The sequence below is a fragment of the Oncorhynchus mykiss genome, chromosome 28 (genome assembly GCF_057628025.1).
Source record: "Oncorhynchus mykiss isolate SJ-2025 chromosome 28, ASM5762802v1, whole genome shotgun sequence".
Classification (NCBI taxonomy): domain Eukaryota; kingdom Metazoa; phylum Chordata; class Actinopteri; order Salmoniformes; family Salmonidae; genus Oncorhynchus; species Oncorhynchus mykiss.
The window spans coordinates 18,787,123-18,815,066 of NC_143049.1; the positions used below are offsets into that span (position 1 = coordinate 18,787,123).

The 27,944-nt window shown below is 45.6% G+C and overlaps 1 protein-coding gene across 9 annotated transcripts in view; it reads right to left on the minus strand.

Moving 5' to 3' along the window:
- LOC110508654 (rho GTPase-activating protein 21) overlaps positions 1–27,944 on the minus strand; it is an 87,427-nt gene that overhangs the window by 16,118 nt on the left and 43,365 nt on the right. For 5 of the 9 annotated variants that reach the window (XR_016492867.1, XR_016492865.1, XR_016492866.1 and 2 more), the window contains exons 8-16: positions 21,836–23,492; positions 6,705–6,854; positions 6,033–6,135; positions 5,864–5,909; positions 5,247–5,372; positions 4,702–5,001; positions 3,553–3,617; positions 3,280–3,410; positions 2,781–2,923 (exon numbers count right to left, since the gene is read on the minus strand). Coding sequence is in view for 4 of the 9 variants with exons in the window: in XM_021589341.3 (XP_021445016.3) it covers positions 2,781–2,923; positions 3,280–3,410; positions 3,553–3,617; positions 4,702–5,001; positions 5,247–5,372; positions 5,864–5,909; positions 6,033–6,135; positions 6,705–6,854; positions 21,836–23,492 (2,721 nt within the window). In the remaining 5 variants the exon portion in view is untranslated. Of the gene's footprint in view, positions 1–2,780; positions 2,924–3,279; positions 3,411–3,552; positions 3,618–4,701; positions 5,002–5,246; positions 5,373–5,863; positions 5,910–6,032; positions 6,136–6,704; positions 6,855–21,835; positions 23,493–25,374; positions 26,304–27,944 lie in introns of those variants that run through there. The other 4 variants (XR_016492868.1, XR_016492869.1, XM_090225562.1 and 1 more) reach the window with 3 other exon arrangements.

Consider the following 27,944-nt stretch of genomic DNA (forward strand, 5'->3'; position numbering starts at 1 on the left):
GCAAGAGCCAAAGTGTATAGTCTGAGTCCAAGGTCATGGAGCTCGAACTTCTGACACACCAGCTGCCATTGCCAAACACAGGACAAGGTTCACGAGCTGAAACACATTCAGGACCCTGGAACATTCAGCAAACACAACATCCATATTCAGATAGACAGATGCTGTAGTATAATATAGAATGCCTAGTATTCCTAGACACCGTGCTTCTATACCTGCATTGCTTGCTGTTTGGGGTTTTAGGCTGGGTTTCTGTACAGCACTTTGATATATCAGCTGATGTAAGAAGGGCCATATAAAAAAAAATATATTTGATGCAGGGAGCTGGTGTATCATTTCAACTCATTTGTTGGCAAATAAACATATTTCATTAAAATAGTAGATGTAGCAAATAAGTAGACATGGCTTGTATTTAAGACAATGTTTATTTGCTCTGGAGATCAAGCTGAGTTTACACAGTAGTATGCAGGTATAAAAATATTCTACTAACGCCTATAATAAATACTACAGTTCCACTTCTTGCAGTAGTGCACTGGGGGTGCAGTGAGGTGTTCATAGTCACTCCCCACTTAGAGCAACCCCCCCCCCCCCAATGGTAGACTACCAAGCTGTATCGTCTGTAAGAGAATGGCAAAAACGCTATTAGACTTTCATGGGCAATCATTGTGTACGGTTTGTATTCCTACTGTAGCAGCACGATGCAGATCATCAACAGTTGGGCCCCTCAGGGGTGTGTCCTAAGTCCCCTCCTGTACTCCCTGTTCACCCACGACTGCGTGGCCAAACGACTCCAACAGCATCATTAAGTTTGCAGACAACAACAGTGGTAGGCCTGATCACAGACAGCGATGAGACAGCCTATAGGGAGGTCGTCAGAGACATGTCAGTGTGGTGTCAGGACAACAACCTCTCCCTCAATGTGAGCAAGACAAAGGAGCTGATTGTGGACTACAGGAAAAGGCGAGCCGAACAGGCCCCCATTAACATTGACGGGACTGTAGTGGAGCGGGTCGAGAGTTAAGTTCTTTGGTGTCCACATCACCAACAAACTATCATGGTCCAAACATACCAAGACAATCGTGAAGAGGGCATGACAACATTTTTCCCCTCAGGAGACTGAAAAGATTTGGCATGGGTCCCCAAATCCTCAAAAAGTTCTACAGCTGCACCATCGAGAGCATCCTGGCTGGTTGCATCATCGCCTGGTATGGCAACTGCTCGGCATCTGACCGCAAGGTAATACAAAGGGTACGGCCCAGTACATCACTGGGGCCAAGCTTCCTGCCATCCAGGACCTATATACTAGGAGGTGTCAGAGAAAGGCCCAAACAATTGTCACCCAAGTCGTAGACTGTTTTCTCTGCAACCACATGGCAAGCGGTACCGGAGCGCCAAGTCTAGGACAAAAAGGCTCCTCAACAGCTTCTATGCTCAAGCCATAAGACTGCTGAACAATTAGTCAAATGGCCTCCCGGACTATTTACATTGACACTCACAGAAACGTTAGATAAGCTACCTACAACACACAGGTATATTTACTCAAAGACTAATGAGTCAAAGCCAAAGTCATTCCTTTACTCTTTGTTATCACAACATTTATCCAGATTTGTTCCAAATGAGGTGCACTGAGTTAGTTAACATAGGTGCACTGAGCTAGTTAACATTAGCTAGCTAGCTATAACATTAGGCTACAGTACTTTTGGGGTATAGCAAACAAAGCTAGCTAACTCAACATGGATTGTAGTGGTACTAGCAAGTCCCGTTATGGCTGAATCAATCACAAAGTTACACTGTACTGAACAACACTGCCTCATGTAAAAAGAGAGCTCATATTGCTAGCTAGCTACAGAAAGCAAAACCACTTACTCGTTTGGCATTTGCTCTCCTAGTCCAGCTGGACAAGGCTGCCGCCCCCAGTTGATCATGGAGGTTCTGATTAACATCTCCAGCACCCCTCTATTCATATGTGCGTCAAATCCTTGATGGTCTGTCACACACACGAGCCATGAGGTCTGCAGTGACTCTCTCTAGTAAGAACTGTCTGCGATCTAATTTGTTGCAGCACAGACATTCCTCTGTCGGCATGGCTGGACAGCAACCACTTAGGCACCACCGGTCAGAGTCTGACCGAGGCTTCCCATCGCTGCTTGCTGGTCATGCAATTGTTATTGTTGGTGCCTCAACTCCTATTCACTGTATTCTGGATCAAATGAATAGGGCTGTGTGACCCTATGTAAAATAACATCAAAAACGGTTTTGCCGTCCAGCACTTGTTGGAAAGACAAAATCATCAGAAGCAGAACACAATTGGACAAGGAAGTAGGACTCCCGTCAAGCTGTAGTCTTTACAAAGCCGGGGAAAATGAGTCAACCTAGATATCCTGCTATGTTGAGGCAGATAAGAACATTGTTGAGACAAGTCCAATGGCTCTATTGAACAAGGACAACCATTTCTACTTGCAGCTAGCATGACTGTGCAAATCAGAGAAACAAAGGCCACAATAACTGCTACAAAATAAGACTCCGTTCATTTTTAGATCGGAAAGCAGGCCTCTTGGCGCAAAAAAAAAAAAAAAGAGAAGTGCACTATGGTGCATAATTATGTCTGAAACACCCCTTATGTAGGGAGACTGGAAAAACAACCCAAATAGTGTCTAGAGGAAGTTTCTCTTAAAGATCACACTACTCAACCATCAAAGGGCAACAAAACACATAATTCATTCAACATCATCATTTCCATGTTTCTCTCACATGTAAACACACACTCCCTCGCTCTCCCTTACCCTGTTGGTCTGTGCAGGTGGGCAGTCATCGAGGCGCACCCCAAAGGTTACCCCAGCAGTGCTCTTCTTCTCAAAGGGTTTCCTCATGATGCCGGGGATGCCCCTCCTCCAGGCAGCCTTATCCCGTGGAGGACTGGATTCATCTGACAGAACACACACAAAGCAGCCATCTGAGTGATAATCCAGCTGCTTGTGCAGACAGTCAAAGATAAACATTTTCAATAACATACTGTATTTCCACGTATAATCCTACCCTATTTATTGTCTCCTGTTCTTGTGTGATGTGCAACTTTCCTGTGTAGTATAGCTAGAAACTTCATCATGCCCTGCTTTTCAGCTGTGTTTATAGGACACAACATGTCTACCTGTGGTGAATGTAATCCCTTGCTTTAAAGCCGAGATCCATAAAAGGTGAAACAGGTCACTGGTCACCCCAGGCACATGACTGGGTCTGCGTTCATTGTTTCCAGTAACTTCTTTCTTGTAATAATGACCTTACCTCTCTCTCCTGTTTTGGGTGAGTGGGGGCTCTGGCCCTTGCCATCTCCCTTCACCCCCAGGAGGGTGTGTCTGATACTGAGGGACTGCCGGGAGGTTTTGGGGGAGGGCTCAGTCTTGCTGCTGGGGGCACTGGATCAAACACAAAAAAGGTCATATTATCGTACATTCAATTATACAATATGTGAATTTGAGGACTTGTGCATAAGTGGGTGTAAAATGATGTTGCATTGTGGGTCATATAAAGATGGTGTGTGTGTGTGTTGCTGCATACCTCATCATTGTGTTGTACTCTCTGATCTTTCTGCTGATCAGGTCCTGGCTGGTTATACCAGCATTCTGAAACATATAAATGGACAACAAACAATCCGTTTTCACATAACTGGAACACAAGCTAAGGACAAACAGAATTAACGATTTTGGAAATGAAAAATCATGGATGTTAATTAACCCAAACTTTTTTCAATGGCTGAGCAGTAACCTCACATAACCTTTGGACTACCAGCACATTCAGATTTCTCAAGTATATGTTGTCTTATCAAAAAAATATATTATATATATATATATATATATATTTTTAAATAGTTCTAAGTGAATAGGATTTAGTAGTTAACCACACTGAATCCTGTTTGAGCTATTTAGGAAGTCATGGGTTCTCCCCATTAATGAAAGACTCTGTGGGAGACTGAAACCACAGACAAAGACCGAAGGCTAACTGAGAGGGAGCAAACAGCTGAACAAGCAAGCACACTGTTAGCTCATTTCACAGCCAACAGACAAGTTAACATTAAGCCAAGAAAAAAAACACATTCTTGTTAGGGTCCAGCAGGAGATGTTTGTGTTTTTTGTATCCTAGTGATCCTACATACAGTAAGCATGAGAAATCAAACGTTAAAATGGTTTGATATTATAAATAGGCTCTAGTAGAGATTCTAAAACAGGACACCAAACGCAACCGAGACAAATTTCATTGCCATAAACCCAAGGAGAAGAATGTTTAACAAAAGGGAGTCTCTCAGCCCAAAAGCTATTGCTTCCACTAGTGACCAAGGACAGTGAGAATGACTAGTGTAAATGAAATAGAAGATGTGTAGCCTGAGCCCCGATGCAGGCGAGGCTATTCACAAGTGATGGCTGTAAAATAGCACACTGGCATTTGACACATCTGCCTTGCAGTTAAGGTAGGACCTGACAAAAATGTGGGTAGTAAAATTCTAGCTACTGTATGCAAGTCCCTTTGGATAAAAACATGGGCTTAGCAAAGAATAATCAAATGTGGGATAGACCTATTAGTATAAAAATCAAATCACCGTTTATTAGTTGTGTACAGTTTTGCAGATGATATCGCAGGCACAGCGAAATGCTTATAATCATATGATGAGCTTAGTAACACAGTACTGCAGTGTTGCCAGGCAGAACCCACCTCATCATCCAGATTACTATTCTCCTGGATGACTCGGATCCATGACAGCATGTCATCCCTGCCCTCAGCCTGGAACAGATACTCGCAGTCTGACGTGGTCAGACGCAGCACGTTCTTCCGTTTCGTGTCGCTGTAGGAGATGTCAATCAGGCAGGCCTTGACACTGATTGGCTGTGGGTCGTTGTCGGAGTGGGAGTGGGAGGAAGCGTGGGAGACGCCGTCCTTCTTGTCCTTGTAAAGCGTGAGGCCGTGGCCTCGCAGCACGGCATACATCTGCTTCCACGACCTCGAACCCCCACGCTAGAGAAAGAAAGAAAAGAAACGGAGGGAGAGAGAGAGCGAAATGTTGAGTTAAGGACCTGCATGAAGATGTAAAGAGTTAGCACAGTGTGGGCGGGTGTGCGTGATAACCTTTTCACACGATTGTGGATATTTTTGTTTCACATTGTCCTTTCCAGCAACTATGGTGGATACATAACCAGACCAGCGAAGTAGAGCTCCATGTGATTTTGCAGTTGGACAAGGGTAGAAGTGTGAAAATATACCTTGCTCTTCTCAGTGTTGATCTGCCTGAAGTTGAGCCAGCCTTCTTTAGAAGAGTCACTAAATACATCTGAAGAGGAGTCCCTTCTGGAACCGGAGTCATCAGATGACTTGTGTCCATCCAGAGCCTACACACACACACAATCAGCAGGAAGAGAGCCTGTGGTCTTAAAGAAAATAGCTCAAATCCCCAGGGAGTCCTTTTCTACTGGTATTTGGGGAGCATCAAAGCCTGTCTGACTAGTGTAACAAAATCACACAGACAGGTGAGTTCATTATGGCTGAAGAAATCAAGATGATTCAGGCAAAGCCAGGAAACCATACAACACATCCTGTCAATGTGATTAGGAAACCTTTCAAAAGAACGGGGAAAGTACAGACTGTTTTCAAACCAGTTGCATAAAAGTAGCAGCATGTCCCACCGTTAAGCACTCTGATTAGGGATAGATATTACCGGCTTTTTGCCCACATATGTTGGGTTGCCATTATACTGGCTGTATAAACACAGCCAACATGGCTTAGTTAAACCTTTATAGAACTGCTATAACCCATTTAAAGTTGTTATAAAGATAACCAACATGTTGTGGTTAATAAACCCTGTATGGAGCGGTTTCCTCACCTTCCTCAGGCCTCTCAGACTGGGCATGTGTTTACTGTTTGACCGGCTAGAGACAGAGGAGGAGACAAATAACTGATATTAGGAGGATGAACCAAAAACATTGGCGAACAGTATCAAGTAGAAAATGAGACCAAATTCCACATCTCCAAATTTAAAAAAAGGGACTCACCCTCTGCCTTCCTCTCTGTAGTTATCTAGACCCTCGTCGCAGGATTTGGACCGCTCTTGTTTGGTCTCGGCATCAGAATCCAGAATAGCATTTCTGAGAGACTCTTGAGACCGGGACAAACACAACGACAGTGTTTTTTAGAGCGTGTAGACAGAGTAATGTGGCATAGCAGAGAGTTATTGGTGAGGGTCAGTGATGGTGTTCTCTGAGGTAGCTTTAGGGCTGAATATCACAGGGCAGAATTGTGTTAATATCAAATGCAGAGCCAATTATACTCTGAAGTGATTTAGCACTGATGGAGGAGACATCCTAGCTGCTTTCAAGCCTGTATAAAGAACTGGGTCAATGTCATGCTTCCTCAGAAAACTCCAGCACCGAGTTCTGTCACATCTATTATGTGGCACATCTATTATGTGGCAGAAACATCAAGACAGTAACAACGCAATGGATGCGGCTGAAATGGCACTGTAGTATTCCCTATATAGCGCACTACTTTCGACCAGGGCCTATGGGGATTGGGGATCTGGTCAACAGTAGTGCACTGCATACGTAGTGTTTCAGATGCCACCAATGACTAAAACAACAACGGCATTGACAACACAGCAACTGACAGTACTGTATTTGCACCTTAACCATGACAATCAGGAGCCCCGCCCCCAGAGTGCCTCTTACCTTGGTCATGTGACAGCTGTCGGCGCATGAGAGGGTACGGGGAGGAGCTTGGGCTAGGGGGGGCTGTAGTTATGGCTGGAGCGACAGATATCACAGCGGAAGCAGGAATGGACGTGGCCTCATGGTCAACACTAGGGCTAGCCGGCTCATCTGCAACAACACAAGCTTAGGTATTACATGATGGATAAATATATGTTATGAAGCACTTCATTAGTCATCATGTTCCTCCATCTCACCATGATCTTCCTCATCATCACAATGGATAAAATGTACCTAAACTTCTGATTATGGTGCAACAAATTGGTTTAAAACAATAATTCAGCTTCCTGAGATACTCCAGTTACGTATCATCAACAAGTAGACCACTGCAGCATTATGAAGAGTCCCAAAGACACTTATGGCACTAGAACAACACGGCTCCTAGGAATGAGGACGTCTCTCTCCCCCTCCCTTTCTGACATGGCCTGTTTTTTAAAAGAAAAGTGTGAAAGTTGTTAACTGCTGAGTAGAGCAGCATCTCCAACGCCGCCCAACCCTGGCCCGCCGAGCCCAAAACAGCTCAGAGTGCAAAGCTGCTCTCTGCCTGCAGCCGTGGGGCTTGTGGAGCTAAATTTAAAAGCCACTGCCCTAGTTCCTTCCAACATCCCAGGCTGCGCCCATCTCTCATCTCAACCAGGGCCAAGGAGAAGGAGCGTGAAGGAACACCGCCAATGTAGCCCCATAGGCATCCATCACCAATATAAGCCTATCCCATAGGCATCCATCACCAATATAAGCCTATCCCATAGGCATCCATCACCAAAATAGGCCTATCCCATAGGCATCCATCACCAATATAGGCCTATCCCATAGGCATCCATCACCAATATAAGCCTATCCCATAGGCATCCATCACCAATATAAGCCTATCCCATAGGCATCCATCACCAATATAAGCCTATCCCATAGGCATCCATCACCAATATAAGCCTATCCCATAGGCATCCATCACCAATATAAGCCTATCCCATAGGCATCCATCACCAATATAAGCCTATCCCATAGGCATCCATCACCAATATAAGCCTATCCCATAGGCATCCATCACCAATATAAGCCTATCCCATAGGCATCCATCACCAATATAAGCCTATCCCATAGGCATCCATCACCAATATAAGCCTATCCCATAGGCATCCATCACCAATATAAGCCTATCCCATAGGCATCCATCACCAATATAAGCCTATCCCATAGGCATCCATCACCAATATAAGCCTATCCCATAGGCATCCATCACCAATATAAGCCTATCCCATAGGTATCCATCACCAATATAAGCCTATCCCATAGGCATCCATCACCAATATAAGCCTATCCCATAGGCATCCATCACCAATATAAGCCTATCCCATAGGCATCCATCACCAATATAAGCCTATCCCATAGGCATCCATCACCAATATAGGCCTATCCCATAGGCATCCATCACCAATATAGGCCTATCCCATAGGCATCCATCACCAATATAGGCCTATCCCATAGGCATCCATCACCAATATAGGCCTATCCCATAGGCATCCATCACCAATATAGGCCTATCCCATAGGCATCCATCACCAATATAGGCCTATCCCATAGGCATCCATCACCAATATAAGTCTATCCCATAGGCATCCATCACAATATAGGCCTATCCCATAGGCATCCATCACCAATATAAGCCTATCCCATAGGCATCCATCACCAATATAAGCCTATCCCATAGGCATCCATCACCAATATAAGCCTATCCCATAGGCATCCATCACCAATATAGGCCTATCCCATAGGCATCCATCACCAATATAGGCCTATCCCATAGGCATCCATCACCAATATAGGCCTATCCCATAGGCATCCATCACCAATATAGGCCTATTCCATAGGCATCCATCACCAATATAGGCCTATCCCATAGGCAGATTCACCCTCGATGTGGACACAAACACACCATCAAATCTTTAGATCTAATATTCACCCAATACAGCTATACAACATGGGCCAAATGTACAACAACCCCATTGATGCCGTCTACTTCAAAGAGCTGCCGTCATACAAGCTACAAAAAGATACCACCAACCACCCAACTTTTTGAGACGCAAAATAACTGCATACAAGAAACTGGACTTCTTATAGGTTACACACCACCCCTTCCCCCGTCTGAAGAACTCAACACACCGTCTGGTTCCTCTAGCGTCAAGTAGCGGCGCTCACACTCCTGGCAAGCCCTGCACCAGCCCCCTTTGTCCAGCCAAGCCCAGGGCCCCAGCCCCATGGCCAGCCTGTCCACCAGCAGCATGCTTCCCAGGGAGGGATTACCAGTCCTGGGGAATGACCCTCACCACACCTAGCCTGGCCATAATTGAACTGGCACAGGACCGGAGCTCCTCACTCGGATACAAACAACATTCCAGCTTCTCTGTTAGTGCTGGACCCAACCCACGAGTCCTGAAGTTCCTTGCGAAGTTCAAAAGGTGAAACTTTACAAGATAAATCCTCAACGAGGTATCGTATTTTAAAACTCTCAAAACAATTAAATGGAACTTAAATTCATGTTTCTAAAATATTCAAACCCAAAAACTAAAATCCAGCAGGCGATGGATGATCTTATTCCAGTAACACCAGTCATTTTTTAGATTCCAATAAAACCCAGACATTGACACTTATCAGCGGTTAGATCCAAGAGGGTAAGGAAAGAATGTGACCTGGACCAGAGCTAAAGAAAGCTAAAGACGACTAGTGACCAACCGGCTCTGCCACTCTCTGCCACTACCGGGTGGGCCATGGGAATGGAATCTGACCTCACATGACAAGAGCGGAGAGCCCCTACCGTACAGACAGTGGCCTGCCTGCCTGACCTTTCAAACGGGTCATTGATGGGAGCCTGAGGGGCTGGTCAGGCCTGGTCAATCAGACCTCTGTTCTCTGGATCACATCATGGGCACCAGGCCCAGAGTGGTGGTGCTGTGGCTGCCCCAACACCCTCCCTCCTAACTGTAACTGCCTGCTTTGTCTGCACCTGGCTTGGCCCTGCTGCCTGATTCACTACCAGCAGTGGTGGTATGGATGGACCATGACAGGCAGACATGTAACTGCTACATGCTACATGACACAGAAATACATTTCTAACTGGTTAAATAAAGACCATCATCATCATCACGGGAGATCATGTAAGTAAGGCAGTCTGGTAACAAGATGTCGGTGCGCGTCTATTGCCGATTCCAGCTCGACTTTGCTTTATGACTATTTTTGTGTTAATTATTACTTTGTTAGCTCAGAATGTTCGTGCAATAATTTCCTACGAACGACAAACACTCGGATAATCAATCGGAAGCTACACACACTCAGTTTATCAGGTCTGGAATAGTACATGGGCTCCTGTTGCTCCTGGCCGAGATGACCTAATGCAACACCAGCAAAGAAGAAAGGGGGACTCAAAGCTAGGCTGAAAAGACAGGCTACACGGCCTCCTCTTCCTAGTATGTAAAATAAACTTTGTGAACTCAGAGCATGGCTTTAATCGCAGAGGGTCATCAGGAAATGCTGTGTCTTGTTTTTCCTCAAATGTAGTTAACGGACAACACACTCTACAATTCAACCAAAAGGCTTTTCCATATTCCGAAAGGGTCGAACGGCGGCTTCTGGTAAGATTTGGGGGGAGCGGAATCTTTCCTCAAACAATTTCTGGTGTACAGTAGTTGAAAACATTGCGAGCTCCTGTTCACCTGACCAGGAGGTGCTAAAATGACAAACCCACTATATGCCAAGGGAATTCATGTGTGTTATCATCACAGCTGTGTACATACACTGCCACAAGCAAACAACGGCGGCACTTAGCGAACTTTACAAGATCATTAGCCAGCAGTCACGGGTGACTTTAAGCAAGCCCATCTAAAACATATAATTTTTTTAAATGTACACTCCAGGGCCAACCAGGTAGGATATAACCCCACCAACTTTGCCAAAGCACAGCCCCTACACCACTAGAGGGATATCTTTAACCACCAACTTACTATCCTGAGACAAGGCAGAGTTTTGCCCACGAAGAGCACGAACACAGGGAGTTTTGCCCCCACGGCACGAACACGGGGGGCAACCCGGACAGGAAGATCACGTCAGTGACTCCAACCCACTCAAGTGACGCACCCCTTCTAGGGACGGCATGGAAGAAGACCAGTAAGCCAGTGACTCAGCCCCCGTAATAGGGTTTGAGGCGGAGAATCCCAGTGGAGAGAGGGGAACCGGCCAGGTAGAGACGGACAAGGGCGGTTCGTTGCTCCAGTGCCATTCCGTTTACCTTCACACTCCTAGGCCAGACTACACTCAATCATAGGACCTACTGAAGAGATGAGTCTTCAATAAAGACTTAAAGGTCGAGACCGAGTCTGCATCTCTCACATGGATAGGCAGACCATTCCATAAAAATGGAGCTCTAAAGGAGAAAGCCCTGCCTCCAGTTATTAGCTAAGAAATTCTAGGGACAGTAAGGAGACCTGCTTCTTGTGACTGTAGCGTACGTATGTACGGCAGGACCAAATCGGAAAGATAGGTAGGAGCAAGCCCAGGTGTAATGCTTTATAGGTTATCAGTAAAACCTTGAAATCAGCCCTAGCCTTAACAGGAAGCCAATGTAGAGAGGCTAGCACTGGAGTAATATGCTACATTTTTTTTGGTTATAGTCAAGATTCTAGCAGCCGCATTTAGCATTGACTGAAGTTTATTTAGTGCTTTATCCAAGTAGCCGGAAAGTAGAGCATTGCAGTAGTCTAATCTAGAAGTGACACAAAGTATGGAAACATTTTTCTGCATCATTTCTGGACAGAAAGTTTCTGATTTTTGCAATGTTACGTAGATGGAAAAAAGCTGTCCTTGAAACAGTCTTGATATGTTCGTCAATAAAGAGATCAAGGTCCAGAGTAGTGGTAGTAAGGTAGTGGGGGTATACAGAAGATTTGGTAAAAGACCAAGTCCATATTATGGCAAGAACTGCTCAAATAAGCAAAGAGAAACGACAGTCCATCATTACTTTAAGACATGAAGGTCAGTCAATAAGGACGTTTTAAAGAACTTTGAAAGTTTCTTCAAGTGCAGTCGCAAAAACCATCAAGAGCTATGATGAAACTGGCTCTCATGAGGACCTCTGCTGCAGAGGATAAGTTCATTATAGTTACAAGTCTCAGAAATTGCAGCCCAAATAAATACTACACATTTCATAGTTTTGATGTCTTCACTATTATACTACAATGTAGAAAATAGTAAAAATAAAGAAAAACCCTTGAATGAGTAGGTGTCCAAACTTTTGACTGGTACGGTATGTGCAAACGCAGGACTGGCGCCAAAGTCAACACGGACTCATCCTTCATACAAAAATAACACTATTACTGTCTGGGCCTATTATATTAGTGGGCTTATTTAGTTAGTTGACGCAGATAGATCATTCAGGCCATGTACGTCATTCATGATGAGAATGTTAGCTAGCTAGCTAAATTAGAACATGTGATTAGAACCATTTCGGCAAGCCATTTACTGCATTAACATTTCAATCCTCAGGGCATTACATTTACAGTTGAAATATATAGCCAATACATTTTGTATTGAATAAAAGTGTAATTTATATTATGGTTTAAGTAAGAAAACATTTTCGTAATGAACAGCTAGCGTGTGCTTGTCGTAACAGGCAGTACCATTCTGATAACAAGCCAGAGAAAAGATATAGGAATCCCACTGGGCAATGGAGGAACGTATAACTCCTCACCCAGCAGACTGTCGACCAATCGTGTTCACATGGTCACGCTGTGTCACGTAGTTGCTGAGCCAATCGTCATTTAATCCCTTCTCAAAGTCTGGGTGAATTGAGAAACTATTTTCCTCGAAATTACACAACGTCCCGATTCCAAAGCTCTACGATATTAAAGAGAACAGGTTAATTAGCTCACATCTCTGAAAATATTTGCAATGTTGTACATCTTGTTGACGAAATTCATGCTAATGTTGGTATTTTGAGCTAGCGCCCAATTGACTCCCATACACTCCATGAAGGAGAGCTATCCTTGTCCCAGAATGTACCGCGCGGTCCATTGACTACACATGGGAGACATACACAATGGGCGTTAATACGATTCCAATGGAGTTTCCCATCTTTCAAAAGTATCTCTGAATAACCTCTCATTGCAAGGTTGCCATAAAGTGTTTATTTACATGACCTTTGTTGTAAAGCAGTGTAGTGAATCTACTCAACACACAGTGACTGTTCCTGAGTGGCAGGGTTACAGTTTTGACTTGAATCTACTTGAAAATCTAAGGCAAGACTTAAAAATGGTTGAAAAGAAAAATTCTGAATAGAACCTAGGGCAAATATTGTACATCCAGGTGTGCAAAACTCTTAGACTTAACCAGGAAGACTCACAGCTGTGAACAATGTAAAATGTGATTCTTACATGTATTGACTCAGGGGTGTGAATACTTATGTCAGGTACACTGGACCCACTCCAATTTGCCTACCGCTCCAAAAGATCCACAGAAGATGCTATTTCCATCGCTATTCACAAAGCCGTGACAAATATGGAAAAGAGGAACACCTATGTGAGAATGCAGTTCATGGACTTCAGTTCAGAGTTCAAAACTAATGTTCCCGCCACGTGAGACACCAAGCTCAGAGCCCTGGGTCTGGGCACCACCCTCTGCAACTGGATCCTGGACTTCCTGACAGGCAGGCCACAGGTTGCGAGGATTGGCAACAACGCCTTCTCCACACGGACTCTTAACACAGGGGCCCACCAGGGGTGTGTCCTCAGCCCTCTGCTGTACTCCCGGTTCACCCACGACTGTGGCTTTGCACGACACCAACTCCACTACGTTTGCGACACTATGGTTGTAGGCCTGATAAGCAACAACGAGTCAGCCTATAGGGAGGAGGTAAGTGAACTATGTCATGACAACCTCTCCCTCAATGTCAGCAAAACAAAGGAGTTGATTGTTGAATACAGGAAGCAGAGAAGGGAACATGGCCCGATCCACATCAACAGGGCAGAAGCATCCACATTGAGGACTTGTCATGGACCAACACCACCACTCTTGTCAAGAGGGTGCAACAGCGTCTATACTTCCTAAGGCGGCTGAAGAAATTTGTCACGCCGCCCCGGGTCTCTCCGAATACTATCGCTGCGCCACTGAGAGCATCCTGACCGGTTACACCACAGCCTGGTACGGACCTCCAGTGGGTGGTGAAGACAGCTCAGTACATCACTGGAACCGTGCTCCCACCCATCCAGTTCATCTACTTAACGCGGTGCCTGAGGAAGGGCACGCAACATCGTCAAGAACCCAACACACAAGCTTCTCTCTCCCTTACCGTCGGGTAGACGGTATCGGAGCATGAGGTCTGATAGAAACGGTCTCTGAGCCTGTTGGTATCTACAAGCTATCAGACTGCTGAACACCCTAGCACAAATACACACACACATAACTGCTGCTACCAGACTCTTATTATACCGCTCAATTTATACACGTGCCCCCCATCCCCAATACACATGTAAATATTGGGACTATAAATTGTGGCTTCCTGCACTATACTTATGCTACATTTATTTATCTATTCTACTGCCATTTACTTTTTGTTCATATTCTTCCCTTTTTTATTTCTTATTGTTGTTGCATTGTTGAAAAGGAACCTGCAAGTAAGCCTATAGTTGGACGATGTATACCATGTGTATCCTGTATATATGACTAATAAAACTTGATTAGTGCTGTGTAGAGGGGCTTTCACAAGAAATGTCTCTAAAGGCCGAATTCAAGAGCAGACTTGAATCATTTTAACAATGCATTCAGTAAGTTTCATAACACAAGATGCTTCAGTGCCAGTGGCGGCTGGTGGAGGAGCTAGAAGGACGGACTCATTGTCATGGCTGGAATGGAATCAATTGAACGGAGTCAAACGTGGTTTCCATATGTTTGATACCGTTCCATTAATTCCATTCCAGCCATTACAATGAACCTGTCCTCCTATAGCTCCTCCCACCAGCCGCCACTGTTCAGCACCATTCTACAGCATTGCCCGAGACCTTTGAGGTGAATGTCTAACGACTCCAGCTTACATCACACTGTCACACTTGTGTTTGCATGTAACATAGTAATACTACTAATAATAATATTAGTCCAACACACCTTTCCTACGCACTTCTCAGTAGTTGGTATTCGGACTAACCTTATGCAGGTGTGTAATGGGCTTTGCAGTCTTGGTTCCCTGAATACAGTCTAAAACAATAGACCTACATACAGTCTTATCATGACTGGCACACAGAGGCCTCACACACTGCATCTGCACAGGCAGCCCAATTCCGATCTTTTTTCCAACAAATTGGTCTTTTGACCAATCAGATCTGCAAACGATCTGATAGTGTAAAAAATATCAGTATTGGGCTGCCTGTGTAAACGCGGCCTCAGTAAAACAACAAGCCCTGGCATTAAGCATGACAGAGTTGATTTACAGTGAAAATCATTGGTTTTTATCTTGTTTAAGAAACACTATTGCTAAATCCACATTGCCATCAATAGGAATGTCTGTATGAACGCTACTAGGGTAAAGGCTCAAGGCTACAACTGTTCCATTCCATTCAAATTGTACTGCTCACTAAAGGCAATGTCTCAGATGTCTAAAGCTCAAATTAGATAATAAAAAAAAGGTAGTTACTGCCCCCTTATACCACACACTGGACAGTGTGGTCTCTTCTCATACGGGTTCGGCACTAGGACAAAATTCTAACTTCTGTCCCATGGGCCATACTAAAAATGTACATGCCCAATCTCTGCTACTTCGCTGTGCTCCAATTCCATAGAACACATCTGCAGAACGCATCTACAGGGATGATTCCGACCCGAGTTAAGCGTGCGTCAATTGAACGTGCAATGAGCCCCAAAAGTATTGGGCCAGTGACAAAATGTTTTGTTGTTTTGAGTCTGTACTCCAGCACTATACAATACTATGAGGTTAAAGGGCAGACTGGTAGCTTTAAATTGAGGGTATTTTCATCCATATCGGGTGAACCATTTAGAATTTACAGCACCTTTGTGCATATTCCCTTCTTATGCACTTTTCTTTCTATGTGTATTCGGACCTTGAAATTAATCATGAGAATAGCATGCTTTTCACCCACTATTCGGTCGGGGTCGAGATCTCACGAAATGAAGGTGTGGCGGAGGTGTCTACATGTACGCTGTATTCTGACCTTGACTTAATACCTTCATAATGCAACAATAATAATGCAACATAATGCAATCATTTACGCGTGAGGAAACCATATTTTTTTTGGTGTCAGATGGCACCGACAGATATGGCAGCTCTGCTTCAAGCTCCTAAGCAACTTCTTAGTATTTCGTTTTTATGTGTTTTTATGTAATGCTGTTCATTGACCATAGCACTCTCCAAGATCATCATTAAACTCAGGGCCCTGGGTCTGAACCCCGCACTGTGCAACTGGGTCCTGGACTTCCTGACGGGCCACCCCCAAGTGGTGAAGGTAGGAAACAACACCACTTTGCTGACCCTCAACACAGGGGCCCCACAAGGGTGCGTGCTCAGCCCCCTCCTGTACTCCTCTGTTCACCCATGACTGGGTGGCCTCGCATGCCTCCAACTCAATCATCAAGTTTGAAGACGACAACAGTAGTATGCCTGATTAACAACAATGACGAGACAACCTACAGGGAGGAGAGTGGTGCAAGGAAAATAACCTCTCAACATCAACAAAAGGAGCTGATTGTGGACTTCAGGAAACAGCAGAGGGAGCACGACCCTATCCATATCGACGGTACCGCAGTGGAGAAGGTGGAAATCTTCAAGTTCCTCGGCGTACACATCACTGACGATCTGAAATGGTCCACCCACAAAGACAGTGTGGTGAAGACAACGCAACAGCGCCTCTTCAACCTCAGGAGGCTGAAGAAATGTAGCTTGGCCCCTAAGAGCCACAAACTTTTACAGATGCACAATTAAGAACATCCTGTCGGGCTGTATCTCTGCCTGGTACGGCAACTGCACCCGCATCACAGTAGGCAAACTACCTGCCTTCCAGGACACCTACAACACCCAATGTCACAGGATGGCTAAAAAGATCATCAAGGACATCAACCACCCGAGCCATGGCCTGTTCATCCCGCTATCATCCAGAAGGCAAGGTCAGTACAGGTGCGTCACAAATAGAACTGAAAGATAGAAGCATTTTTTCAATCTCAATGTAATCAGACTTAAATAGCCATCACTAGCCGGCTTCCAGACGGTTATGCAACCCTGCACCTTAGAGGCTGCTTCCCTATATACAACGACTTGGAATCGCTGGCCACTTTAATAATGGAACACTAGTCGCTTTACTCACATTTGTGAACTCATCAAAAAAAAAAAGAAGCGTCCCTTTTTCCAGGACCCAGTCTTTCAAAGATGATTCATAAAAATCCAAATTACTTCACAGAGCTTCATTATAAAGGGTTTAAACACGGTTTCCCATGCTTGTTCAATGAACCATAAACAATTAATTAACATGCACCTGTGGAATGGTCGTTAAGGCACTAACAGCTTACAGACGATAGGCAATTAAGGTCACAGTTATGAATACTGTCCTAAGTTGAGAGGCCGTTCTACTGACTTTGAAAAACGCCAAAAGAAAGCTTCCCAGTGTCCCTGCTCATCTGTGTGAACGTGCCTTAGGCATGCTGCAAGGAGGCATGAGGACTGCATATGTGGCCAGGGCAATAAATTGCAATGTCCGTACTATGAGACGACTAAGACAGTGCTACAGGGAGACAGGATGGACAGCTGATCGTCCTCACAGTGGCAGGTAACACCTGCACAGGATCAGTACATCCGAACATCACACCTGCGGGACAGTTACAGGATGGCAACAATAACTGCCCGAGTTACACCAGGAATGCACAATCAATCAGTGTTCAGACTGTACGCAATAGGCTGAGAGAGGCTGGACTGAGGGCTTGTAGGCCAGTTGTAAGGCAGGTCCTCACCAGACATCACAGGCAACAACTTCACCTATAGGCACAAACCAACCATCGCTGGACCAGACAGGACTGGTAAAAAGTGCTCTTCACTGACGAGTCGCGGTTTTGTCTCACATGGGGTGATGGTCGGATTCACGTTTATCGTCGAAGGAATGAGCATTACACCGAGGCCTGTACTCTGGAGCGGGATCGATTTGGAGGTGGAGGGTCCGTCATCGTCTGCGGCAGTGTGTCACAGCATCATCGGACTGAGCTTGTTGTCATTGCAGGCAATCTCAACGCGTTACAGGGAAGACATCCTCCTCCCTCATGTGGTACCCTTCCTGCAGATTCATCCTGACCCTCCAGCATAACAATGCCACCAGCCATTCTGCTCGTTCTGTGCGTGATTTCTTGCAAGACAGGAATGTAAGTGTTCTGCCATGGCCAGCAAAGAGTCCGGCTCTCAATCCAATTGTGCACGTCTGGGACCTGTTGGATCGGAGGGTGAGGGCTAGGGCCAGTCGCCCCAGAAATGTCTGGGAACCTGCAGGTGCCTTGGTGGAAGAATGGGGTAACATCTCACAGCAAGAACTGAAAAATCTGGTGCAGTCCATGAGGAGGACAGTACTTAATGCAGCTGGTGGCCACACCAAATTCTGACTGTTACTTTTGATTTTGACCCTCCCCCCCCCCCCCTTCGTTCAGGGACACATTCCATTTTTGTTAGTCACATGTCTGTGGAACTTGTTCAGTTTGTATCTCAGTTGTTGAATCTTTTTATTTTCATACAATGGTTTACACATGTTACATTTGCTGAAAATAAACTCAGTTGACAGTGGGAGGATGTTTCTTTTTTGATGAGTTTATATACTGTATTCTATTCTACTGTATTTTAGTCAATGCCACTATTTTAGTCAATGCCATCTAAAAATGTATATATTTCTTAATTCCATCATTTTACTTTTAGATGTGTGCATTGTGAATTGTTTTTAGATTCTACTGCACTGTTAGATAGTACTGCACTGTTGGAGCTAGGAACTCAAGCATTTTGCTACACCAGAAATAACATCTGCAAAATATGTTTGTGTAACCAATAAAATTGGATTTGAATGAGGTCGCGCGAAACTGCCAGTTCCAAGCAGCAAAATCACCTTTACTTTTCCCGATAAAAATATCAGCATTCTCAAGAGCTAGGTAAATGAGTAATCCTTTTGGAGAAGGGGATTGTAAATGCACATTGTTTTAGGTGATTTTTCCTTATGAACCCTGGAGACAAACATGAAACCAAACTGAAAATCGTATCAAAATGACATGTATGGTCGCCCCTTTTCCACAGTGAAATAGGCTATAAATAGCTGTGCCGTTAGAGAACGTTTATTGTGTTCCCTCATAATTTACGTGGATGCAATTTAGAGAGCCGAGTAGAGCTCTAAGCTGACCTTTTTTACAAGGAGTACATGTTGAAGTACTAAGTTGAAAAATGTAGGTGCACAAGGAAATTTAGGAGCACAATGAAAAATATTTGGAGGTATTAAAGCTAGGTCCCTTAATTTTTCAATGCGCACTGGTGTTCCTAAATAAACATTTGTACAGCAAAATATTCAGGCACATATGCGAGTAAAATGGTCGCACTGTAAAGCCCTGCCAAGCTATAGGATTCCGTAGGGCTGAAACTGCTGAGTTGATGTATGTGTTTTAGAATGTTCTAATTATATACCCAGGCGTCATCTTTTTATTTTACAATTTGTATCATATTAAATATTAGCCACTATCGTGAGCCACCGTCATTAATATCTACATACATTTATAACTCACTATTCTTGAAATTGTAGATTACATTTCGCAACATTCTATTCACCTTTCTTTCCTCGGTCACGTCTATGTCGTTGTTCCTGAGGGTTGCTGCCATTAGTGGATCAGATTAGACTAACGTTGTGCAATAATTTGGGACATGAATCCTATTTGAATCATTATGGAACTCTGACCACACAGCAGGTTAAACCTGGTGCCTGACGCATGGTTCACGACGACTGGACCGAGATTTATAGGACCATTGTTCAACCCTTATTTTTTTTTAAATTCCACCTTCCAATATTTCATGGCTTGAACTTGAATATGACAAATTTCAGGATAAATGAATCAACTTTAATTGAATTGAATAATCAATATATTTGGTGCGTAAAGGCTCTCCAAACCATTTTTTCCCCCCCTATTAACCCTAAAATACGCTTAAATAATCTAGAAGATTAGTTTTTTTTTTAAATCTACCAGTTGGTGCTGAAATGGAGACGAATATGTATTTATTTAGATGGATTTCTTTCATTGATCCATATATTCTGAACCCGTTCTTTCGATATATTCTAGTCAGTCAACAAAATTATAATTAGAAGGTACACTGTATTTATAGGGATGGCTTAAGATGAATGTACTGAAACTACACAAGAAAATCTGTTGGTCAACAAGTGGGAGGTTTTTCAGCGGTTGAATTAAAGCTGCAATATGTAACTTTTCACAGAAATGTGTGTTATAGAGCTGTCCTTCTCATCGAAAGCAAGTCTACGAAGCGGTAGATCTATTCTATGCTTACCGTTCTTACCTTAGGTGTTTGCCTTTTGTGGTTCAAACAGCTGAAAATACATGATTTCTGGTTACGGAAAATATATTTCACAGCGATTTCGATAGTATAGTGTAGAGAATCACTGCACCAACTTGCTTGTTTTGTCACAAAGAAATTAGGCGAACTATTCGAATTTTAGCCACCCGGAAAAGGCAGAGGAAATGTATTCAGTGCACGTAAGGGAACCACGGTACATCCTGACCCAACTCTTCAATTAAGCAATAATAAATCCATGTCCTGGTTGTCCACATGATTGAAGAAAATAACTTGACTGACTCCTAAAACAAAGTAACATGCATATTGCAGGTTGTGAGCTCGATGTAAGGATAGGATAGTCAGAACAGGCTACATTTTTATCCGACTGTCCCTTTAAGGAAATGAAGTCTACTTCAGCTGTTTGTGCTGAGAGAAAAGCTTTTTCAGCAAAATGGAGATAAAAGGAAAATGCACAAACATGAAAAAGAATCCTTTTACTCTGACTTTAGTGGGAGTGACATTTAGAGAGCACTTCTAACGGGGGAAAAATGTTCCTATCACCATCAACATCATGGTGGACCATTATTCTACTCATAGGGATGGGGAACAGACACTTTTGGGGAAGATGAAATCCTGTGAACAGCCCAAAAAGGATGTTTAACCCAAAACTTGCTGGGAGCATATTTAGAGTGTGACTTTTTAAACAGATTATTACAGAAGATTACATCCTACAGACTAATGGAGAAGTGTAATCCCTCACCCACATACCGTCCCACTCTAGTGCAGCTAAACTAAACCAAACCACAAGCGACACTCCTGCCTGCCACCAAAGCTCTTACTGTACATCCAGCCAAGGAGATTGATTTGGTGGTAAACATCATGGATGTCATGGAAAAACACTAAAACCACGTTGCTAAATCTTAACGATTTTCAGATGGCAAAAAGATGCTCTAGTCTGCTAATCTGGACTAGAACGACATCATGTTCCTTTCCCTCCCAATCTGTACATCGGGACCTACCCAGCAAACCGGGAACATTCCCAGAACATTAGCTAAGATTCCCATTAAGTTATAGTTAGGGTTTTACCGAACATTAGAATGAGAACATAAAAAATCTATATATATTTTTTTTAAATATTTCAAGAAATGTTTTAAATTAAACATCCATGGAATGTTCTAACATCACTAAAATGCACAACATCTGTAACAGCCACCACAGAAGATTCCCCAAAACAAGCATGGCACTTGCAATGCCAGGATAGTGGGTTCGATTCCCAGGATCACCCAGACGTAAAATGTCTGCACGCTTGAAATTTGTGTGCGCAACGATATGGGACAGTTATTGCAACATCAGGCATGTAGTAGAATGTTGTGCACGAGAACATCTGCCACAACCTAACGAATGTTCTGGGAACTTTCACAGAGCCATGGCACCTTATTCCCTATACACATGTTGAAGCACAGTAGTGTACCAAATAGGGAATGGGAAGAAATTTGGGATGCAACCGTGAAGTTAGTGCTCCGTTTCTTACCTATGAAGGGGATGGAGTCGAGGGATTCGTCCAGGTTGCTCGAGGAGCAGGTCTGGTGCTTTTCCTGCTTCTCGCTCAGCCGCCGCATGTGCATCTCCCGCCGCGCATCGTTGGGCAGCCAGCACACCGCACCCGCTGCCGGTTCCGAGCTGTCGTCCTCATTCACCGCCAGGATGTAGGAAGGGTGGCGTAGGGGACTGGGATTCTTCCCCGACCCAAGAGGCTTCTCCCTGAGCACCACGCCTGACTCGGAGGCTGAGGGGCCACGCCCGTTCACTTGGGGCTCTGGGCGAGGGTGCTGGTAAGAGGTTTTGAAAATCCCAGGCTTCTGCGGTCTCTGATGGGGAGCGGAGAGGGAAGAGGACCTACGGCCAACCACCGCTGCCACCTGTCTCCCTGGCACCTCCCCTGGTTGCAGCATGGTCTCTGCCGGTCCCCTACTCTGGCTCATATGGTTCACACCAGCTCTTTCATCAGTGTTGGATTGCTCCAAGCTTAGATTCTTCCCCAGATGAGAGGGTCTGTCTTTGAGCATGCTAGGGGCACTGTGAGGCTGGTGCTGCTCTGGTCCTTTAGTGTGGAGGGCAGGGTTAGACATTGGCCCCACCCGGAGACTGTCCCTACCGTATCCTGCAGGAGGTCGATGATGGGCAGCCTGTTTGGAGAGGCTCTGCCTGCTTGGGCATGTACCCTGGTCCGCCCTGCTACCGTAGCCCCGTCTGTCCACCATGGGACGGCCCAGATCGACAGGGTCCACATAGTCAGAGGAGCGGGCCCGGGCCTTGTGGGTAAACTCATCCTGGGACACGCTACGAGGGGGCCAGTTCCTGGGGTGGACCCCCCGCTCCGCCACACTCATACGGTCCTGGGAAGAGCTGCGAGGGGGCATGTGGTGGAAAGGGGGCGGGGGTCCGTGGTAGGCACGGTCGTGGGAGGTGCTCCTGCGTCGGAGACCCTTGGGGTCGGGCCCCCAGCCCCCTCGGGGGATGTAGTGGGTGGGGTTGAAGGTGTTCTGACTGGCGGCTCGCAGGCTGTCTAGTCTCTCCTGGATGGTCCGGCTGCCGTATGCATGGATACCCTTGTTGTCGATGTACTCCCTGTACGTCTGGTACGTCCGCCAGTCGATGTTTTGGTGAGAGCCGGGGTTGGGGGAGTTTGAGTTGGGTGGGTAGTGGGGTGGTGGGGCGCCATAATTGAGGCGGCTCGCACCAGAGGGGTAGATGTCTGTTTTCCGTGGCACGGGGTAGTGGGACACAGACCCAGGTCGCCCTCTGATGATGCCAGGGTCAGAGGGCCCTCCCAGGCCGTACTCTACTCTATGAGCTGGTCCCAAATGGCCCAGTTCTGGAGGAACTACCACAGTCCTCACGCTGTTGTTGCGCATGCATGCCACAGTCTGGGATTTGGAGTACGGGTGTGCAGGAGGGGACGGGGGCATGGGGATCTCTATGCGGTACCCCAGGTCGGGTGGTGGTGCCCCCACAGGCCCCCGGCATGCTCCCTGTACCCCCACCGGGGAGGGGGTCTCTGTAGCCTGGGCCATCCCCGGGGGCTTACAGTCTACTCTGGGGTAACATATGGGGGGAGGTTCGGGGATGTGACGGGCAATTCCACTGTAGGCACTGCGGCCTCGGAGGTACGCATCCTGGGAGTAGGCCTGGAGCGAGAAAGAAGAGAAAAAAGTGAAATACAACAACGGTGTCCTCTGGTTTCAATTCCTAACCATTCCCCTTGGCCCTAACCATGCCCCTTGGCCCTAACCATGCCCCTTGGCCCTAACCATGCCCCTTGGCCCTACCCCTTTAATGTTTGCAGATTTGTAAACTACTCTACAATGCTTATATCTAGACTTGACCCTTCAGATCTGAAAACATCTCAGAGTTAGGGCAAATGGGAAGGGAGCAAAATAGGATGAGCACGTGTGTCATATTCAACATTGCATCTCTAAACGATGGTAAAGAACTGTGGTAGTGAACGTTGAATAATGCTAGGTGACATGTGTGTGATTAGGAAAGGCAGGCGGACAGGGAGCAGCATGTTGCAGTGTGAGAGTGTGGAGGCGTGTAGCAAGTCAGGAGAGTCACTAGCGCTCATCTGCTCGCTCCATATTTAGAAAGATAGTTCTCTGGGTACCGCTCACTACGCAACGAGAGCATGCTGTGCTGCCGCACTGTGCACACACCCACATAGAAGACTGGAAACACATTCCAAGGTGGATTTAAGCAATGAACACTTGTGGGTTAAAGTAATGAACACCTGTATTGTACACACAGGGGGGAAACGCAGCAAAAAAAGCATGACACCCACTGTCAAAATAATTGGCAAAACGGTCTTGAGCAAATGATCCAATGAGGAAATTATTTTTTTAGGGAACTTGATTTCTACAAATTTCTGTTATCATGTCAGATCAAACAGAAACAGTCCTATTCTGTCCAACCCTACTGAGTAGCCAGCCAGCGGGTGACAGCTAGTCAGGTGATCTGTGATTGAATGGAGTGGACAAGAAGCAACAAGATGTGTTGGAAGAAAGAAGGAAAGAGAGACTGGCATGCAAGACCTAACAGTGACACACAGGAAGGTGGCCTATCTATTTGGTTTACCCACCTTCTGGCTGACAGCACTGGCACTGTTCGAGAGAGGTCTGAGACTTACAAAAAAAGAGGGGGGCAGAGGAAGCCCAGCACCTACAACGGTCCTCGCCACACTAAACCTAAACTCCGCTCTCATGTTCCCAGACAGCTTAACACAAACGTTAGCTCAACACTCCTTCAGCGGCACGCCGGCAGACGACGATCACACATGCATAGATTCCATAGTGGTAGATTCCGTACGGCTGGCTGAGCAGCCTTCGTCCATTTATCAAACGCCATTTCATATGCATTTCCTGTTTGCCTTGCAACTAGCAAGCACACAAAAAAATAACACGTCACAATTGGTTGGACTTTAAACCCAACCTGGTGTCGTATTACGATTGTTACGTAACGCTATGCAAGCTTTTACTGCATCTACAATCAGTTCTATAAACGCTCGCCCCTCCCTTCAACAATAGCTAGAGCGCTAGTGGAAAGTTCAGGGACCAAGGCCTTTATCGCTGGCTTCGTCCGAAATGGCACTCTAGTCTCTATGTAGTGCACCCCTTTTGACCAAAGTCATAGCACCCTATTCCCTATATTGTGATCTACTTTTGATCAATACTACTGCACTATATAGGGAATAGGGTGCCATTAAGGACGTAGGCAGGAATAGATGGCTTGCAGGATCAGAAAGGGGCGAGGCTCCAAGGTGCCAGCTCTGTCTGCCGCCTCATCTAACAGGTACTGCGGGCACGGTGAATCACTGCCTACCTGCCCGTAGCTAAGGGCTACATAGCAACAATTAGCCTACGAACATGGCAATCGAATAAATGACACAGCTATGCAAGAACAGTATATGCAAGAACAGTACATTACATCAAAACAAAAACATGCATGACAAAGAAAAAAGGAGACGGGGAAACAACAACATGCAGAGTGATTGTTATCCTCCCTGCTGTTGCTTACCAGATCAGTGGTCCCCAGTGAAAAGGGCTGCCGTTACAGCAGGAGAGAAAACGTTAACAGTGAGAGGCGGCAACCATGGGAGAGAAGAATGGGGAAAAGGCTAGCAAGCAGAGAAAATAACACGCATTATAAAAAAGAGAGAACAGATCGCTGCTGGAGAAAGAAGTGTTCGCCTGGAACGCCGAAGCCAGGGCTCAAGTCGAAGCGCAAAAAATCCATCATAGAGGCGGCATCGAGAGAGAGAGGAAAAAGGGAGCCAACGTCGGCCGTGGCAGGACTGTCATATTAGCGACGCCACCTGCGTGAGCCAGTCTGTCCTGGGCGAGGTGTAGGTGTCAAGAGAAGAGGAAGCCTGCTGCATTCCACAGCTCTGGGAGTTCTCCATCTCTCTGTTGCTCCCTCCATCTGACTGCAGCAGCCAGGTGACACCACTCAATGAATGAACTGCTGCCTCCACTCTCTGTCCCTGCTCCTCTCTCACTCCCTTTGGTATCGCTCACATGAGAGAAGCAGTTGCTGTACTATACATTCAGCTCAGATGCTACTGCTGCCCCTCCCCTTCTGCTCCCTCTCACTCTCCCTCCCTCTCCTCCTCTCAGCAGCATCAACCTGTTCACAACACAGAGGCAGTCAGCTGACTACAGCTGGTTTGATGATATATTGCTTCAGGGCCTCCCTCATTCCTTCCCCGGCTCCCTCACTCAGAGACGCTCTCTCATGCTAAGCCAATGATGTTACTACTGTTGACATGTAACACTGTAACTTGTTTCCAGGCAGCCTGTGTGTGCATGAGGGTCTCTCCTTCAGGCTATAATGTCAGTCACCCAGCGAGCCGCGGTGCTAATCTTCCAGCTCCGGCTGACAGCCACAGTCTGGACGGCTACATCAGGAGCTCGTTACGCTCTGGTAGCCAAGCACCGTGGACCGGTGTCCGCTAGCTAGCAACAGATGTGCAACACAGTTCAGGAAAGGGGAGGAGGGAGGGAGAAGCGGGGGATGGGAAGAGGGCTGAGCCGATGGGGATGGAGAAAAGGAAAGAGGGTAGCGGGGGAGAGGAAGCAAAGGGAATAGGGATGTTTACAAGCTCTGCTTTTTTAGGATGACGCATACCAGCTTGAAGGCATCAGGCACTGAAGCGTTAACAGGCTTTCTGTGAAACATCTTAACAGGCCAGTTCACCCATTGTATGAACCAACACCCCCCCCCCCCCCACTGTGTGAGTACTACTCTTTCTGTTACTTGTACACATTATGTTCATTACGCAGAAAACTGAGTTTACCTTCCTACTGAATCTCAGCAGAATACATAGCAAGCACCTCTAGTTGTCAGTAGCTAGTGCGCATGAAAAGTTAATGATGAGAGTGGAGGCATAACCAGGTTACTTTCTTAGAGGCAATGTAATTTAGGCTTCCTTCAACTGCACTCAAATCACAGATACACAGGGAGACATGTAAGGCGGCAGGATGCCTAGTGTTTGGATCGTTGGCCCAGTAACCGTAGGTTGCTAGATCGAATCCCTGAGCTGACATGCTAATATTCTGTCGTTCTGCCCCTGAACAAGACAGTTAACTCGCTGTTCCTAGGCCGTCATTGTAAATAAGAATTTGTTCTGAACTGACTAGCCTAGTTAAATAAAAGGTTAAATTAAAAAAAAATGAAATAAAAAGGCAAGACTAGTCTGCACGGCAGGAACAGCTAGAGAGAAAGGGGCAGGAAGGTGAAGATGAGAGAACGTCCATGAGACTGTCTGCCAAGAGCACACTCCCACAATGCCACTAGGTAGCTTCATTTCATTTCCTACAGTCACTGCATCAGAAAAATGTGATAATGCAAATTTGCTAACTGAGTCAGCTCTTAATAATAACCTGAAAGGCCCCTGGCATCAACTGATCTCCATTTGACATCAGCCTATTTCTGCCTGCCCCCTGTGCTAAATTAAAATAAAATGGCAGCACAACGCAAGCTGAACCTCACAGCCTCTCTGCACAGCCCTAGTGGCACAAAGATCAAGCTCAACTATTTATATCTGACACAGATTTTTCGCTCAATGCCCCCATGGCCAATAACTTCGTAATCTGTGCTACGAGAGACAGGGAGTGGCCACAGCCTTCGGTAAGGTAAACATTCCAACACAAGCCGGTGTTAATAGGCTCAGCATTTATATAATAGAGGTGGATTCATTGAGCTGATGGGAATTTTGTGCTACAGTTGACAATAGGCTAGGTGTGACCGGGCAACTAGGGTGGCACCTGTGTTAACACAGCCAGGCTTTCTCAACAGCACTGTACAGAGATGATATGCATTAACATGAACTGGCACCACCTTAATTATTGCGTGTGGTGTTCAGAGTTAGTAAGATAATTCATCTTTACATTTGTCCAATATACACTGAACAAAAGTATAAATTACACATGTAAAGTTCTGGTCCCATGTTTCATGAGCTGAAATAATAGATAGCAGAAATGTTCCATACGCACAAAAAACATTTCTCCATTTTTTTGCACACGTTTCCATCCCTGTGTTAGTGAGCATTTCTCCATTGCCAAGATAATCCAGCCACCTGACAGGTG